The 15,905-nt window shown below is 31.1% G+C and overlaps 1 protein-coding gene across 1 annotated transcript in view; it reads left to right on the top strand.

Moving 5' to 3' along the window:
- The first annotated feature begins 1,332 nt into the window (after nt 1-1,332).
- LOC118748333 (high affinity cGMP-specific 3',5'-cyclic phosphodiesterase 9A-like) overlaps nt 1,333-15,905 on the top strand; it is an 80,441-nt gene continuing 65,868 nt past the window's right edge. Inside the window, exons 1-2 of the mRNA XM_036482708.1 lie at nt 1,333-1,378; nt 1,661-1,986. Coding sequence (XP_036338601.1) covers nt 1,333-1,378; nt 1,661-1,986 — 372 coding nt within the window. The remainder of the gene's footprint in view (nt 1,379-1,660; nt 1,987-15,905) is intronic.

The following is a 15,905-nucleotide window of genomic DNA, read 5'->3' on the forward strand; positions in this document are numbered from 1 at the left end:
ACAAATATTTTAAAAAGTTGTTTATTCAAAGAATCATACTGATAAAATAATGATATCGATAACAAAAAAATCTCTGGTGTGGTCGGTAACAATAACGACATCGATAGTACTTTCGTAAAATGTATGGATAATTACTCGAGTGCTTAATTTAATCTCTGCTGCATCCTGAAGTTAGACAATTATACCTATAACAAAACGGATATCGAAATAAAGTCGACAATGATATCGATAACGTTATTAGTATCGATAACAACTTTGACATATATACAAATTGTTAATTGCTTAAATACATCTGGGCCGCATTCGATATACTAAGAATTGTATCGACGAAAACAAAGACATCGATAAAAAAAACGTTAATGTTATCGATAAGGATTCTGATGAATTCTAATTTGTACGCAATTCAGCCTCTCCCGCATTCAAAATACTAAGAATTTTTGCCTATAACAATCAGGATATCAATAAAAAGGCGTTAGCGTCAGCCATAATTACTTCGATATCGGTAATAAATTCGATGGCTATATATAATAGGATGTTTGAATGCATAAACCAATTTTAGCTGCATTCGTAATACTGACAATCATGCCAAAAACAAACAGAATATAGATAAAAAATCGATAGCGATATCGATAACCATATTATTTTCGACAAAAAATGTCGATAACGGCGGTGATTGATACTTAACTACATAACTAGATCTCTGCCATATACTGAACAATTGCAACGATAACAATATCGCTATCGATAAAAACTCGATAGTGGCCAGTAAGCATTTAGCCGATAACGATAACAAATCGTTGGTTTATAACCACACCTACATCGATAAACGTTTCGAAAACAAATTAAATACCATAATTCCATCTTTGACGCAATGGCAATACTTAAAATTTCGCCGATAACAATAATCATATCGATAAAAAATCGATAGTGACATATGTAGATAACAATAAAAACATCGGTAAAAATTCCGACGCATTCAATATTTCAATCTCTGACACATTCGAAATGTTGTAGTTTCCGTCTGTCTGATCTGCGTAACATCTCTTTAAATTGCAGATTTACGCTCTGTTAGTCCGCATTCACGCTTGGCTAACTTTTGATGGCTGCAGTGAATACGTCGATCAGCGCAACAGCGTCAAACAAGCAAAAAAGTGTCTCGACTGTCCACTGCAGTGCTTCCGTTGCCGCCTTTTTGTTTATTTCAACTTTTGTGCCACCTTCACATTGCTGCCAGCGACGAGTGTGCATTTAATAAAGCTACGCTTTTTGTCCTTACCTCACATAACTCCAGCTCCGCTGTGCATAATGCACATTTAAATTAAATTTCCGGCCATGCTGTCACCGCTAATAGCGGCATATGGTGCTTCCGGTGTTGACGGTACTTTGTCATCGGCACCGATAGCGGCGGCAGCTTTTTTTCGATGCCCTCACCTGAATGCCGTTTTTTCCTGCTTTTTTTGCTATAAATTTGCATCGAAATATTCAGCGCTTGCTGCAACCATCAAAGCTAATCTGCCTGCCTGTGCTATTAATCAGGCAGCCAGGCGCAGCGCTGGAATTATATTTCTCGTTTATGCTTTTATTTCTTTGGATTTTTTTATAGTCCTTTTACTTAACATTTACTTATGCAAACTTATCTCTCTTTTTTACCCATTTGCAGGTCTCTCCAAGCGACCTTTGGGTCCGCCACATCGCAAAAGTAGTCTACCAAAGCATCAGGAGGTGAGAAGGCGTTTCCTGGAAATTTGTGATACCAACTTCTCGGATGAGGTGAAAGCTGCACTCCGTTTGCCCGCCTTCGATTCGTACGAGTGGGGCGATGCCGATGTTATACATCTAATGCAAACGATGTTCCTCGAATTGGGCTTCATAGATAAATTCAATATACCGATTGAGACGTTGCGCGAATGGCTGTATGAGGTCTACAAGCATTACAACGAGGTGCCATTTCACAATTTCCGGCATTGCTTCTGTGTGGCGCAAATGGTAAGTGGACTAGCAATCAAGTGTTTATGTGGCGGGCGAATTTAGTAATAGACAAATGTATCTATGCACTTTTAAGAGTAAAGAAAGATTTAGTGGAGCTACATATATTTCTATGTAATGCGAGATTAAATTTTGAGCAACGAGGATTTAGCTCAAGCAAATTTATTAAACTACATATATTGATTTTACTAAATTTTGTAAATACATATCTGTTGGGTAAGCCAACATTTAATCGAAGCTTTCGTGTTTGCCATTTGAAATAAGGTATGCAGGTTTGCGTGGAATCGTTTCTGCCTACTTTTTTAATTTTCTAAAATTGTTTGTTTTCCTGCTACTATTTTTGAAACCACTATAAGAATAAGTAAATATTTTCATTTCCTTTATTAGACAGACTTATTTGTACAATAAGAGTTTGAAAGCTCTTTTATAGCACAACGGCGATTATGACATAAAAAACGACTGAGAAAGAGACTTAAAACTAATTTTAAATAGAATACATACTGGTAGCAGTGATGCAAGAGATGAAAGTTAAAAATATATAAATAAATAAAAATTAAAATTTTTAGTAGAGTTTGCACTTTGTTAATTCTCTAATTATCCGCAAATCGGCGGCAACTTCATCTAAAAGTTTTAAGCTCAAACATATTTGTATGTATAGATATATTAGGGCGGGCCATTTTTTTTTTACTATGCGCGTATAGCACAGCAGGATTCTACGTATAATTCTAAGCAAATTTTCCTCAGAAACCATGGGTCTAAAATCAATTTGGAGTTTGCCATAATGCGAAGATAGGTTTCTTAGCATTTTGCTGTAGTGTCGTAAAGAAGTGCTTAAATTTTGTAAAAAAACATGCTATAAGTGGTTTTTTGCTATGAAAAATCCATTTCTGCACTTACCTTTTTCTTAAAACTTACGCCAGAGGGCGTAATTTCCGAAATAGCTGCTATAACTTCAACCATATCGACCACTTACTAACAAAAAAACCTAGGAGATTTTTTTTTTTAATTAAATTTTTGATGTAGAAATGCGTCTAGAAGCTCTAGCGCCATTTCTGCATGAAAAGGAAAATTAAAAAAAAAATATCGCTTACGTCTTTTTGATGGTTAGAGCTCGATATGTACCTAAATTATTGTTTTTTTTTTACACAAATTTTCATTAAAAATAGCCTCAAGCTCAATAAAAGGGTTCAATTAATATACTTATTAGGAACAAAAATTTTAATTATAATTTTTCAATAAATTTCGCTACCCATAAATAGTACCAAAGTGCTTCTGCTTTATCACAAAAAAAAAAACTAACATATAAAACTTTCCTAATAACAATCCATATTTGAAACCCATATTTGGCCTTTTGAAAAAATAAGTAAATGATTGAAGTTGTTGGCAACATTGCAATAATAATTTTTGAAGTAAAACTTACATTTGAAGCAACTTTTTCTTTCACAAACAGCTTTCTATTACATTAAATCTTTTAACCATTAATTAAAAAATAAAAATTGTGGTAACCCTGTAAAAAGATAAGTGTACATTTTTTCGTTAAACAAAGCTCGTAATACTTAATTTTGACTACTTAAACAAAAAAAATATATAAGTATATTTCTTAAGAATTTGCTGGCAACCGTACAAAAAACCTAGTGTTAGTGTTACGAAAAACTTGCAATATTGCAAATTTGATCTCTAAAAAATTTGTTGAATGCCACTGATGTTAGAAAACACTTTTTATTCAAAATATCTCTGACGAATTTTATCATTTTTTAATTATTGGCGAATCAGTTAGAAAGGTGGCAATCCTATACGAAAAATTCCAGGGAAGTTGTGCGTTCAGCGAGGTTTAATATAACATAGCCCTTTTACTTTTTTTTGTGTAGTTTTTAGTTTTTAAAATAGAAAAAGAGTTATTTTCGGATTTTATACTGCCAAAAAAATATGTATGTACGTCCAGCTTTGAAATTACCAGTATTAAATTATATGCAGTATTGATCACAAATTTCATAAAAACCTTATACCTAAAATTTATTTCCATTTTTAGCCCCTTTTAAATATATAAAAGATATGCCAGTTTTGAAGTTCTCAAAGAAAAATATGTCCTGTTTTTAATTTATTTCAAAACTATGTCCAATTTTCAAACCACAAAAAAACTATGTCCGTTTTATAACAAAGAAAAATTCTTATTGACTTTGTAAGGTATCGATTCTTAAGCTTCAAAAGATTTATGTTCAGTTTTCAAAAAATGTATGTTCAATCCAGGCCATAATTTATGTCCAATTTTTAGATGATCAAATATTTTATGTTCAGTTTTTGTTGCCCAAAATTTATGTTCAGTTTTTAAGCTATATTTTTGTATACTTCTCTCGTTTATGTCTAGTTTTTAGTTTCGTCGAGATTTCATACACCTTCTACATAATGCCACACTCTTATATCAACTGCTTTTTGCCTTTTGCTCTCCCCGTCTCCCCTTTTTATCCCTCATTCCCTTTTTCCTTCTCCTTTCTCTTCTCTCAACCACCAACCCAACTAAGTTTCCCTTTACTCCCTATTTTCTTTTGTTCTTATAATATTCCCCATCTGCTCCGCTTCAACATTCGCCATCAATGCTTGTCACCTTAAATCATCTTTAGTTTGATCCATTGCCCCTGGGGATATTCTACACTTGCTTATGCAAAACGGCAAGTCTCCGCTGTAATTCAATCCATTCATCTGCCACTCAGACAGACTGCTCAAGTACTTAGCGCTATTTTGTTTTTTCCAAGCATAATACAATTTTCTTGATCATTGCAAGTGTAAATGAATATTGAAAAGGACAAAAACTAATTTGCTGCCGTATATATGTACATATACACATACATACATATATACATACTTATTTGAAGCTATGTTAGACAGTGTTTTTTGTAAATCAAATATGCGAAGACCGCGCTTTTTTTATATAAAGTAAAATTTTAGTATGACATTTTTTTTTTTTTACTTTTTATATTTTCCGAAAATTACATATTTTCATATAATTTCGCATAAATTATAACAACAAAGCCAAGCGGAAAAAGTCCTTATGCATGCCTTTTTTGTTTCGAGACAAACAACAATCAATTTCGCAGTTCAGAGGCAAGCAATTGCCGGCGCACGACAACCGTGAACAATCAACAAAGGCTATGGGCATTGACATTTATGTAGTTACTTATTTAGTACTTTCTTGTAAGCTGAACTTTTCAAAAAGCAGAAAAAAGTTCGCAGGAGATGGTGTCGGCTGGTTGTTGTTAAGGTAAAAATGACAGCATGTGACAAAGTCCTTGTAATATTTGATGCCCCACTGAGCTTCTTTTGTGCCATTACGCGCTTATGTGCAGGTTTGTCTGTGTATTAGAGCTTCTAGTGTCTGGGAAATTCATACAGTTTGCTATCCGTAGACTTATTGTTTAGTTAAGTATGCATCAGTAGCGGGTACGTCGTAACAGTTCGTGCATATGTACATTAGGGCGGAGTAATTTGTTCGGAGCAAAAGTGTATAGCAAATTCAAATTCTATGATTAACTCTAAGCAAAAATGGAAAACAAACTATAAACCAAAAATATTAAAAGAAAAAGTATTATATTGTAACCTTTTTGGCCAAAATTTATTTTTCATTGTACCAAAATTTTTTTTTCTGTTTTCTCTGTTTTGTGAAGTAGTTTCTTTAATATGTCGAAAACACAAAATTTTGTAAACGAAAAATTTATTTCGTTCTTAAGAAATCATAATGCACTAATTTTTCTTTTAAAAATTTGGAGCGTCAAACGTTTTTTTTGGTATAAGTTTGTTCACCATTTCGGTTTAGAATCGAACGTAGAAATCGAATATGTTATTCCTTTTTTTTGAAAATAAATAACTCCGCCCTAATGTACACATATGTATATAATTTATACTTAAGTAGTTTTTTATTGTTTGGGTTCTTGACTGTTTTCATATTGTCAAATGACTACGATGTTGTCTTCATTTTCAGTTACTTAGTTAAGATATAAGTATTGTCTCGTCGTCCACGATTAATTTGTGAAGATCAAAAAAAGAAAATGAATACGAAAAAACAATAAACTATTTAATTTCAACTTTTTATTTTCTATAGAGACAACTTTTGTTTAGAGGAGGAGGGAGCAGGTCACATAGTTGCCGCGACCGAAACGATCTATTTAACAAACCTTTGACTGAATGTCATGGTCATGTGCTTCTGGGTACTGTGATCCTAGGAAGCGAAGTCTGGTCCTAATGAGGGCTTCACACTAGCACATAATGTGGTCTGCTGTTTCCTGTCCTTCGGAAGCACAACCTACACTGGTCCGATTTAACAACTCCTATCTTTGACAAATGTTTCATTACCCTACAGTAGCCAGTTAGAAATTCTTTCTTCATGCCTACTGAGGTGAAGGAGTGCTCCGATTCTCCTTGTTGATATATCCGGAATGAAGGAATTGGCGTGTCTGTTACCTAACGTATTTTTCCAGTAATGTAGCGCTTCATTCTTCATTCAGATATTGTAGTTTCGCCTAACGGAGCTCAATGTCATACCAGTAAAGGGTCCTGGACCTATGAATTCCTCTGTAGCCTCCTTTCTGGCGAGAAGCGGCTCCTAGAAGAGATAAGTAATAAAAGCTGAAGGCAGTCCCACACCAGCTTTACGGTGAGACCACGTGCGCTTTAAGAGCGAGGGGTGCCGCTCTGCTGTCGGAGTGTATGTATGTAGATGTGTGTTTTTTTTTGGTCGCTTCACTTTCCACATACCGCCTCAGATATAGTTAAATGGCGTGAACCTCGGCCACAAAGACAAAGTCTGGGTTGTATGCCGTAAACTCCTGCTCCGACGTCGTGGTCAGTCTTGGAGTTGTCAGTATACCAGATGTGGCTGTCCTTTCGGTGTTTACGTCGTTCGTTGTCCCAGTTGTTCCTGTGGGAGGAAACGACCTTGAAAATTTGTGCGAAGTTAAATCTCGAAAGTCGCAGGCCCACAAACCTGACGGTATCTAACTAATATACAGTGACTCAAACAAATGACTACGTGCTGATTTGTTTTTTTTTTATATTCGTAATATATTTCGAGGTATTTTTCTTTTATTATTTTGATATAAAAATACTGTCCAAGCTTTAACCAAAACCATACAAATTACAGTTTCAGGCTTTATAAAAAATTTTGGGGAATTCAACAATTTTAGTCTAATGAAGTGCAAGTTGCCAAAGGCTAAAAACCCCGTTGATTTTTGAGAATTTGTTTTGGTTCCATTTCAGCCTGTTGCCGGCGCTCTTGAAATTTTGATAAAAAATTGTTGAATTTTTCTAAATTTTGTATAAAGTTGAAACTGTGATTTATATGTTTCTGGTTAAAGCTGCGACGGTAATTCTATAGAAAAAATAGTTAGAAAACATAACTAATATTTATTAAAAAAAAAATAAAAAATCAACACGTGGTTATTTGTTTAAGTCACTGTAAGTATGTATTAGGGTTTATATTCGTTTTCGATTTCGCTATATTCGTTATGATTCAGTTGCGACATTTCTGCAATATTTTCATGTAGCGAATCATTTATTGATGTATGTATATATCAATTTATTCGACGAATCCACTGCCATTTCCTCATCGATATTTTTTTCATATCGTTTACGATATCTTTGTCGGTGTTTTTAAAGTTATTTTTAAATTTGTTAACGATTTATTTATCGATACGATTACCGATTTATGTTCAGTTAACATTACTGAAAAATTATTTCGAATTTTTTTTTACTAATTTCTTTAATAAGTATTTTTGCGGCATACTTTTTTATTTAGGGGCGTTACCGAAATTCATTTTTTTTTAATTTTTTCTATAGATTCGTCGAAGTATTCACTGCGACAGTTTTCTGTTCACACTACTATATACATATGTAATTTTTCTGTATGATTAGGAAAATTAATCGCTATATGTACTCACATTTATCTTTGTAGTTAAGCAATTATAGCCACATTTATCGAAACTTAACGATATATTTTCCTTTTTACATCACTACGTTTAGCTATATAATATGGTATTTGCTGACTGCGTTATATACATCTTTATTGATTTTACTAAAATTTATCGATATACATGCATACATAACTTATTTACATCACTATACTTGCCCATATTATTATCGGATTTTTTGATATATTTATCGATATATGTATTTAGTAAAGTAATTGAAATGTATCGATATTTTTCGACTTTTTCAATATAGAATCAAAGTCGACAGTAATATTTAAACTATTTATCGGCATTTGTATCGAAATAATTTTAATAACTTTATGAAGAACTGTGAGTAATATTTTATCGCGTTAAAATCGATAATTTTTCACTGCAAAAATTGGTGCAACATAAAAGATATTTATTTTCAACTGAGACGCGCCCTTTTGTCACAAGAAATTTATACGTTCAAGTGTATACTATATAATTGCCCCTATTCACATTTCACGTTTTGTGTTCTTATTGCAGTTTTAAATTTTTCAGGCGCTTTCCGGTGCTGAAATACATGAATTTTTATCGCTCTATGAGCAAAATATTTTTTATTCACTTCTACCAAAATCGAGGGCTCAACTGTGACCGTTGAAATTCCTTACAGTTATAGCCTATAAAAGCCTTTGGCAAAGAAGCGAAAAATAAACAAAAAAACCAATAAATAAAAATAAAAAATTTAGCAACCACTTTTTCGTAGTTGTTAAAATTTTACATTTATCATTGTGTTTTCAGCGCAGTGCAAACATAAAATGAAATATACGTTTCCGAAAATTTTTTCAGCTTCATCCTTTTACGTTAACCATTTCATTCCTGTTTTTGTGCTCGCTTATTTGTTTTTTTTTTTGCTTTGCTTTTATGCGAATCTTTGTTTGGTTACATTTTTGTTGTGTGTTCTCGGCAGCGTGGCACATTAAAATTTCATGCGAATGAAGCGAACAGCGAGCGACCGTACTCAACGCCAAAAAAACACATACACACTCACTGTAAGCCAGTCGCGACTGCTATGACTCGCTTGACTTATAAAAAATTTATAATTCTCTGCGCTTTTTCCCAGCGAACGTCGAGCAAATGTGTAGCGCGAGCGGCTAGCAGAGCGAACGAGTTGAGATGAAAAGTTTAAAGTTTCGTATAAAAAAAAAAACAAGGAGGCAAGAAATTGTAGACATAAAAGCTAGAGCTTAGCTTTAGTTTGCCAATGGATCAATGTTGGAAAATATTTGCCCTTTCAAAGTTAAATACTCTTGGGTGACTTTTTCTGTGAGGGGTGCCAGTTCGTGCGCAGTATTTTTTTTGTTGTTGTTTAGCTTTAGCCTTTTTAAGCAGCTTATCATATCAGTAAGATATTTATATTTGGTTAAGAAAAGCAGAATTGACGTTTAAAATGGCACACCATCGAAGCCGTTTTGTCTCCACATAAATTTTTCCACAAATTTCTTAAAAGCCAAATAACAAAATTGTTGTCTGCATTTGGCTTAAAATTTCCTCAATACACTTTCTAAAAATAATCATATAAAAATAACAAAACTCCTCAAACTTCGTGTAATATGGAAAATTAGTTTGAATTAGTTTGAGCACTATTACAAGTTTTTCTAAAAAACGCTTTTAAAACATCCATAATAATAATAGATAATATTAAGTAATGTCCAATAGCTTTCAAACAATTTCGCAAAAATTTTTTTCTACCAAAAAAATTCATTAAAAAATATATTGATTTAACATTTTTTTTACAAAATTTATTCATTCAGAGATTATTTAAAAATATTAAATATTTAGATTTATAGTTCTTTAATTAAGTTAAAGGTATTTAAGAAAAGTCCTCCTTCTCGAACATTCATAATGTTGTCCAAGAGTTTTCAACCACTTTCTCAAAATTTTTTGTTAAAAAAAAATTCATAAAAATAAATTGGTTTAAATTTGTTTTTTTTTTTTTGTAATTGATTCGTTCTTAAATGAATTAAAAATATTTAATTTTTAGATTGGCTTAACATATAAAATATTTTTGAAAAATATTGTTATTGTCCAAACGAAAAATAAAAATTATTATAAGGTATTAAAAGAAGTTCTTCTCAAGCATCCATTTCATTGTCCAATAGCTTTCACACAATTTCTCATAGAAATAATTTTACACCTGAAATTTTTTCACAAAATTTATTCATACAAAAAAGGCTTAGACATATGAAATATTTAGATTTTTTAACTCTTGATTTTTTAAAATACATATTAACTTAATTTAAACATATCTCACAATTTTTCGTAGAAAACACTTTAAAAATGTTTTTGTATGATGTTTATTTAAAAATTTAAATTAATGATATACATTTTTAAAAATAAATTATTTATGCTTAAACTTTTTATAAAATATATTTCGTGCAAAATATTATTTAATTAAATAGTAATATGCAGTAAAAATACTTTACCGTTTTTTACATTTTTTTTTCAGTCATTTAAAAATAAAATTTTTTTAAAAGTTCTTAATTTAAATAAAATTTTGGCAGAGTCCTTTCCTAAAGGCTTTTCAAAAGCTTACTTTAAAAAATCATCGCAAACATTTAATGAATACTTTAATACATGTCTTAAATTTCCCCTAAAGAGTTCTCAAAATATTTTGGAAAATTCCATTACTAAGGGCTTTTCAAATGTAAATTAAAAACAATGACAACATTAAGTTACTATTTTATTACATGTTTTAAGTTTTCTCTAAATTGTTTGAAAACATTTTTGTAAATAAATTTTGTCAAATAAAAAAATATAAAGATTTTTTTTCCAAAAATTCAATTTTAAAGTGTGTTTACATAAAGTTTGCTACATATAACATTTTTTTAAAAATCCTCCCAGAAAAAAATTTTTTAACACAAATTGTTAAAAATAATTTTTTTTTAATTAAGTTTTTTTCTTATTTACGGTTGCATCCTTATTTTAAAGGATTTATTTATATCTTATGGTATCTACATATGTACCTAAGTATAAAAATAGATACCAACCGGCCATTCTGAAAGCTTACTTGAATAAGACTTTAAAATTGAAAATAAAAACTTTCTTTTATGGCGAGCGAACTGGTCTAATGTATTTTTTATGTTTGTACTTATATTACATATGTATGTAGTATGTAGTATTTATATGTGTGTATTTTGCTTCCAAATATTCATTATATGGAACATACTATGTGCATACACACACCTTAAGCATGAGCACGGGGTTTTCCCGCATGCTTTGCATACATCCATAAATTCTTCATGCGTCACTCATACGCCACGTTGGCCCAGTACAGTAACAAACGCCCGACGAATCAAGCAATCAGTAGCTAACTGTAGCGAAAATTGAAATTTTATTATTTTTAATGATGCACAAGGAATTGCTTATTTTGCATGACGCAGCTGGCGGATGTATGTACGCATATACATACATTTTGTAATGTATTTTTTTTTTGTTTAACTTTTTGTTACTTTTTATTAATTTTTTTTTTATTATTTAATATTTTCTCGTTTTCCCTCTGTCATTCATTGACGCTGGGGTTTTCGCTTAAAGTTTGTTTTGTTCGTTTTTTCGCTTCCCACCGCCATAATTCACAATTTACTCTTCATTTTGCTTTTACTTCCAAGCCATTATGCGCTATTTAGCCAGTCAGCGTACCATATATGTATACATACATGCATACATATGTATGTATTTACTTCTCCATTTACAAAAGCGCAGCAGACAAACACACGTTTTGATTTCGTCATTTCGCTCTACGCTGTAAATGTATACTTATTTGCCTTTTATATTTGCTTTACTTATTACAACGTTTACGTTGCATTACAATTGCCAACTTACAATAGCATACAACCCAAACAACAACAGCAACAACCAAAAGAAGAGAAACAAAAACAGTAAAAGCTAGCAGCTGAGTAAAGCATTAAATAAATATGAAAAGCAATGCAACCGCTACATATATATACATATAATTGTATGTGTGTGTACAAAAGTCCATAGAATTCTTTCAACTCAGCTGGTATGTATTTGTGTGTACGTGTGGGTACTTAAATATACATACACACTGCGCTACGCGCCTGTGTGCGAGAAAGTCACAGCTGGCTAACGGTGCTTAACGATGTGAGTGCAGTGCGCTTAAGCACCTAGTCGCAGTTTTTAACCCAGTTTCGCTGGCAACAATGTCTTACAACGTACTTAGCATGAGCAAGCATACATACATACTACTACACAAACACATATGCACCTACATTTTAATGAACATAGAAATGCACTTGCGCGCACCAAGTTGCCACCCCCACTTTGTTTTGTGATTTTACCATTTCTTGCAAGTCACTGCATTTTCTTGAGCGTGTTGCATGAAATATTATATTGAAATGTGTAGTATATCTTCAAGGCACAAGCTGCTTAGCGCCTTAAAATATTCCGTGCCACAAGAGCAACTACCACTACAGCAACAACTACTTCCACTACTAGCCGACGACCATAGCGCTTGGTGTGTTCGCGCGAAACCTTCGTGAGTTTGTTGCTCTAATTGTGAAGTGTTCTATTTCCTGCTTAAGTATTTCACTTAGGCGCATATCGGCAGCAAAAGCAGAAACAGCAACAGCAGCAGCAGCAGCGTAGGCAAATAGTCATTTAGTGATTTTAGGCGATGAATAAAGGAAGAAGCAAGTATTCAAAAAAGAAAACTAGCGACATTATAAATTAAGAAGAACAGCGATAAGAACTTGAGCTGAACTACATACATCGAAAAGTTTTGGCCTGATTTATGAAAAGAATTTTTGGCAGCAATAAAAGCTTGGTGGCTTAGTTTAGTTTAAGTCGGCGAAAATTTGGCGTCGCAAGTCAACAAAAGCTGCCATCATAAAAAATGATGGATAAAAAATATTCTCCAATAAAAAATAACATGGTTAAAAAATGCAGCTGTTTAGAAACAGAAAATAAAAGAAATTCAATGTGTATAAAATAAAATGAAAGTTTTGGTCATATTTTGAATTTTTTAAAATGTGTTTTTTAATTTTGAAACAATTAATTTAAATACAAACCCAGAAAAAGATATTTAAACAAAGTTAAATTAAAGAAATCTTCTTGCCTCTTTTTTGAAGCAAATGCTTCCGAAATTTTCCAAAAAAGTTAAAAAAATACTGAAATATAATTTCAATAAAAATGTTTGAACAAATTGCATAATATTTGTTTAACAAAAAAATAATTTAAATTAACCATTTTAAATAGCTAATGATAAGATTAACTTACTAAAATATTCTAATTTATTTATGTAGGTATTTAAATTTTTTCCAATGAATTTATAAAATTACTTTCAAAGTAAAATCCAGAAAAAAATGCTAACAATAAATTTAGAGAAACCGAAAAAGTTCAAAATAAAACTTTTTTAAACTAAACCTTTCTAAAAGTTAAAAAAAGCATAACTTTGGTTGAAGTTTTTTAAAATTTGCTCCAAAATAAAGATTAATTAAATAATTTTGTCTCAATTAAATGTTATTTCAGAAAAGTTCCCTAAAATAATTAAATCAAAAGTCGAAATGTTGTTCCTTAAATTATTCAATATAGTGATTCTAAACTTTTTAAAATTATCTGCAAACTTTGTGTTCCAAACAATTTTTGAACAGCAGTTCAAACATGCAATCCAGAAAACTTTTTTAATAAATAAACTAAATAAAATGAAAATAGTTTATTATTAAACCTTTTTCAAGAAAAAATTTCCGATAATTTACAAATAAAATTAGAAGTTAGCTAAATTTATATTTAACCAGCTTATTTTGGAAAACTTGCTCAGAAGTAAATAATTCTAAAAAAACATTTTTTAAATAAAGATTTTTGAAGATTGAAAAAAAAATTTAATATACCTAAAATTAAATTTGGGTTGTAGGTTTGAAAAATTTGCAGCAAAATAAATGTTAACTAAATAATTCTGTACCCAAAAAAATAAATTCCTAAAAATTATATGATACAAAATCCAAAAGATCTTTAAACAAATCATTGCAAAAACATTTTTTTTTTAATTAAAGATCTCGGTTGAAGTTTTAAAAATTTGCAGCAAACTAAATATTAATAAAATAATCCTGTGTCAAAGAAAAACTAAACATTTCAAAATCAAAGGAAAATTTAGAAATTAGCTAAAATTATATTTCAATTGAAATATTTTCGAAAAGTTGCTTAAAAGTAAGTAATTATGATACATATTTTTTTCATTAAAAATTTATGAAAATTTCGAAAAAATCTTTAAACCAACCTAAAATCTTTTTGGTTAGAGTTTTAAAAAATTGCTACAAAATTAAAACTAACTAAATACTTCTGTGTCAAAAAAAGTTGAATTTTTTTAGACCAATAATTTCAAATACATAGTCTAAGCAGGACATAGGGCATCTATTACGCTTGCGCGCCATCTGGTTCTGTTTCTGACAAACGCTTTGAGCTCCTTACAGTTTAACCCATATTGCTTTGCATCTCGATTTAGTGTTCTCCACCTTTCATGCATTCCAAGGCCTCCTTTGCAATACTGGCCTATCCATGTCTGTCATCGAATCGAGATGTGAAAGTACCCCCGTTAGACTTAATGACCCTCATTTGCGATTGTTTTAGGACAAAAAGCTGCGAGTATAATTCTAAGACATCTGCAGTATCGAGAGCACATTTATCTTTTATCTTATCTTATCTTTGTGCTGAAACTCAGATTATTGCTCCATCATAGCGTTTGGCTTTACTTAATCGGCGTTCAATGTCTTCGTCAGTTAAACTTCGCTGCCAAATATTAGCTTTCTGAAATCAACTGATATGTTATTTGCTATAACTATTACCACTATCGATTATGGTTGCATTTAGCTTAAATTTTTTTATGTAAATTTCTCAGGATCATCCTTCATCAAACTGCAATTACGAAATTTGTTTATAAATGTGAGCATATGAGTGTACCTATTGCCGCTACATTTAACACCAAGTTCTTTGCCTCTAGAAATGCTCTACACCTGAACTGCGTACATACAATGTATGAATCCAACAGCAATGTTATGCACATAGTACATACAGGAATATATAAAATACCATTTAATAAAGTGGAAATAACTAACATAAATATTTTATGTAATACCAACATGACCAGGGTTGCCACTGACGAAAAAAAATATTTACCATCCACTTGAGAAAAATCTACCAAATCTGCAATATATCTACCAATACATTTTTTATAGTTATTTTAATAAAAACAATAGTTTTGTGTTTATTTTAATTAAAACTGTTGTTTTTTATTTTTTAGTTCTTTCAATAAGAATTAAAATTGTTTTTAAGGAGCTTTTTATTTAACTAATTATACGGTATTTGAGTCATATTATTGGCATATTCTCAGTTTCCTTCAATCAAAGGCGGAAGTGATGAAACTAAAGGCAACAACGAAACTTCATAATTTGAAAAACTTCAACTCGAGTTATTAAAGACAAATACAGTGACTGAAAAAAGCACTTGGTAATTTTTTTATTATTCGCAATGTTTTTCAAGTAAACATTTTTTGGTTGCTTTAACTAAATCCATAAAAGTTACGGATTCAAACTATATACAACATTTAGAAAAATTCAAAACATTTCCTCCAAATTTCGAATTTTTTACTCTAAATTTTTAGAACAATTTAAGGTACCAAGTTTTAAAGCAAATAATGCTTAAGTATAGCTCACAATGTGCTTAGCGCTAATTTTTTTTTTTTAATTTTTTGCAGCCAGTCTTTTGTGTGTTTTTTTTTTTATTTAACAATTTCTACTGAGAAAAAATTGCGTTGATTTCAGAACAATCATAGTGCGTCATTACATACCTGTCAATTTTTCCTTTATATGTATTTAAATAATCATTTAATGTTTAGGCAATCAAAAGCTCCTCGGGATTCCAGTAAAATGAGTTTTGAATGGAGCACGATATGTTCACCTTATATCAATATACAATTATACGTATGTAAGT

This window comes from Rhagoletis pomonella, unplaced genomic scaffold, assembly GCF_013731165.1.
Source record: "Rhagoletis pomonella isolate Grant_MI unplaced genomic scaffold, Rhpom_1.0 Rhpom_scaffold_00013, whole genome shotgun sequence".
In the NCBI taxonomy this organism is placed as follows: Eukaryota; Metazoa; Arthropoda; class Insecta; order Diptera; family Tephritidae; genus Rhagoletis; species Rhagoletis pomonella.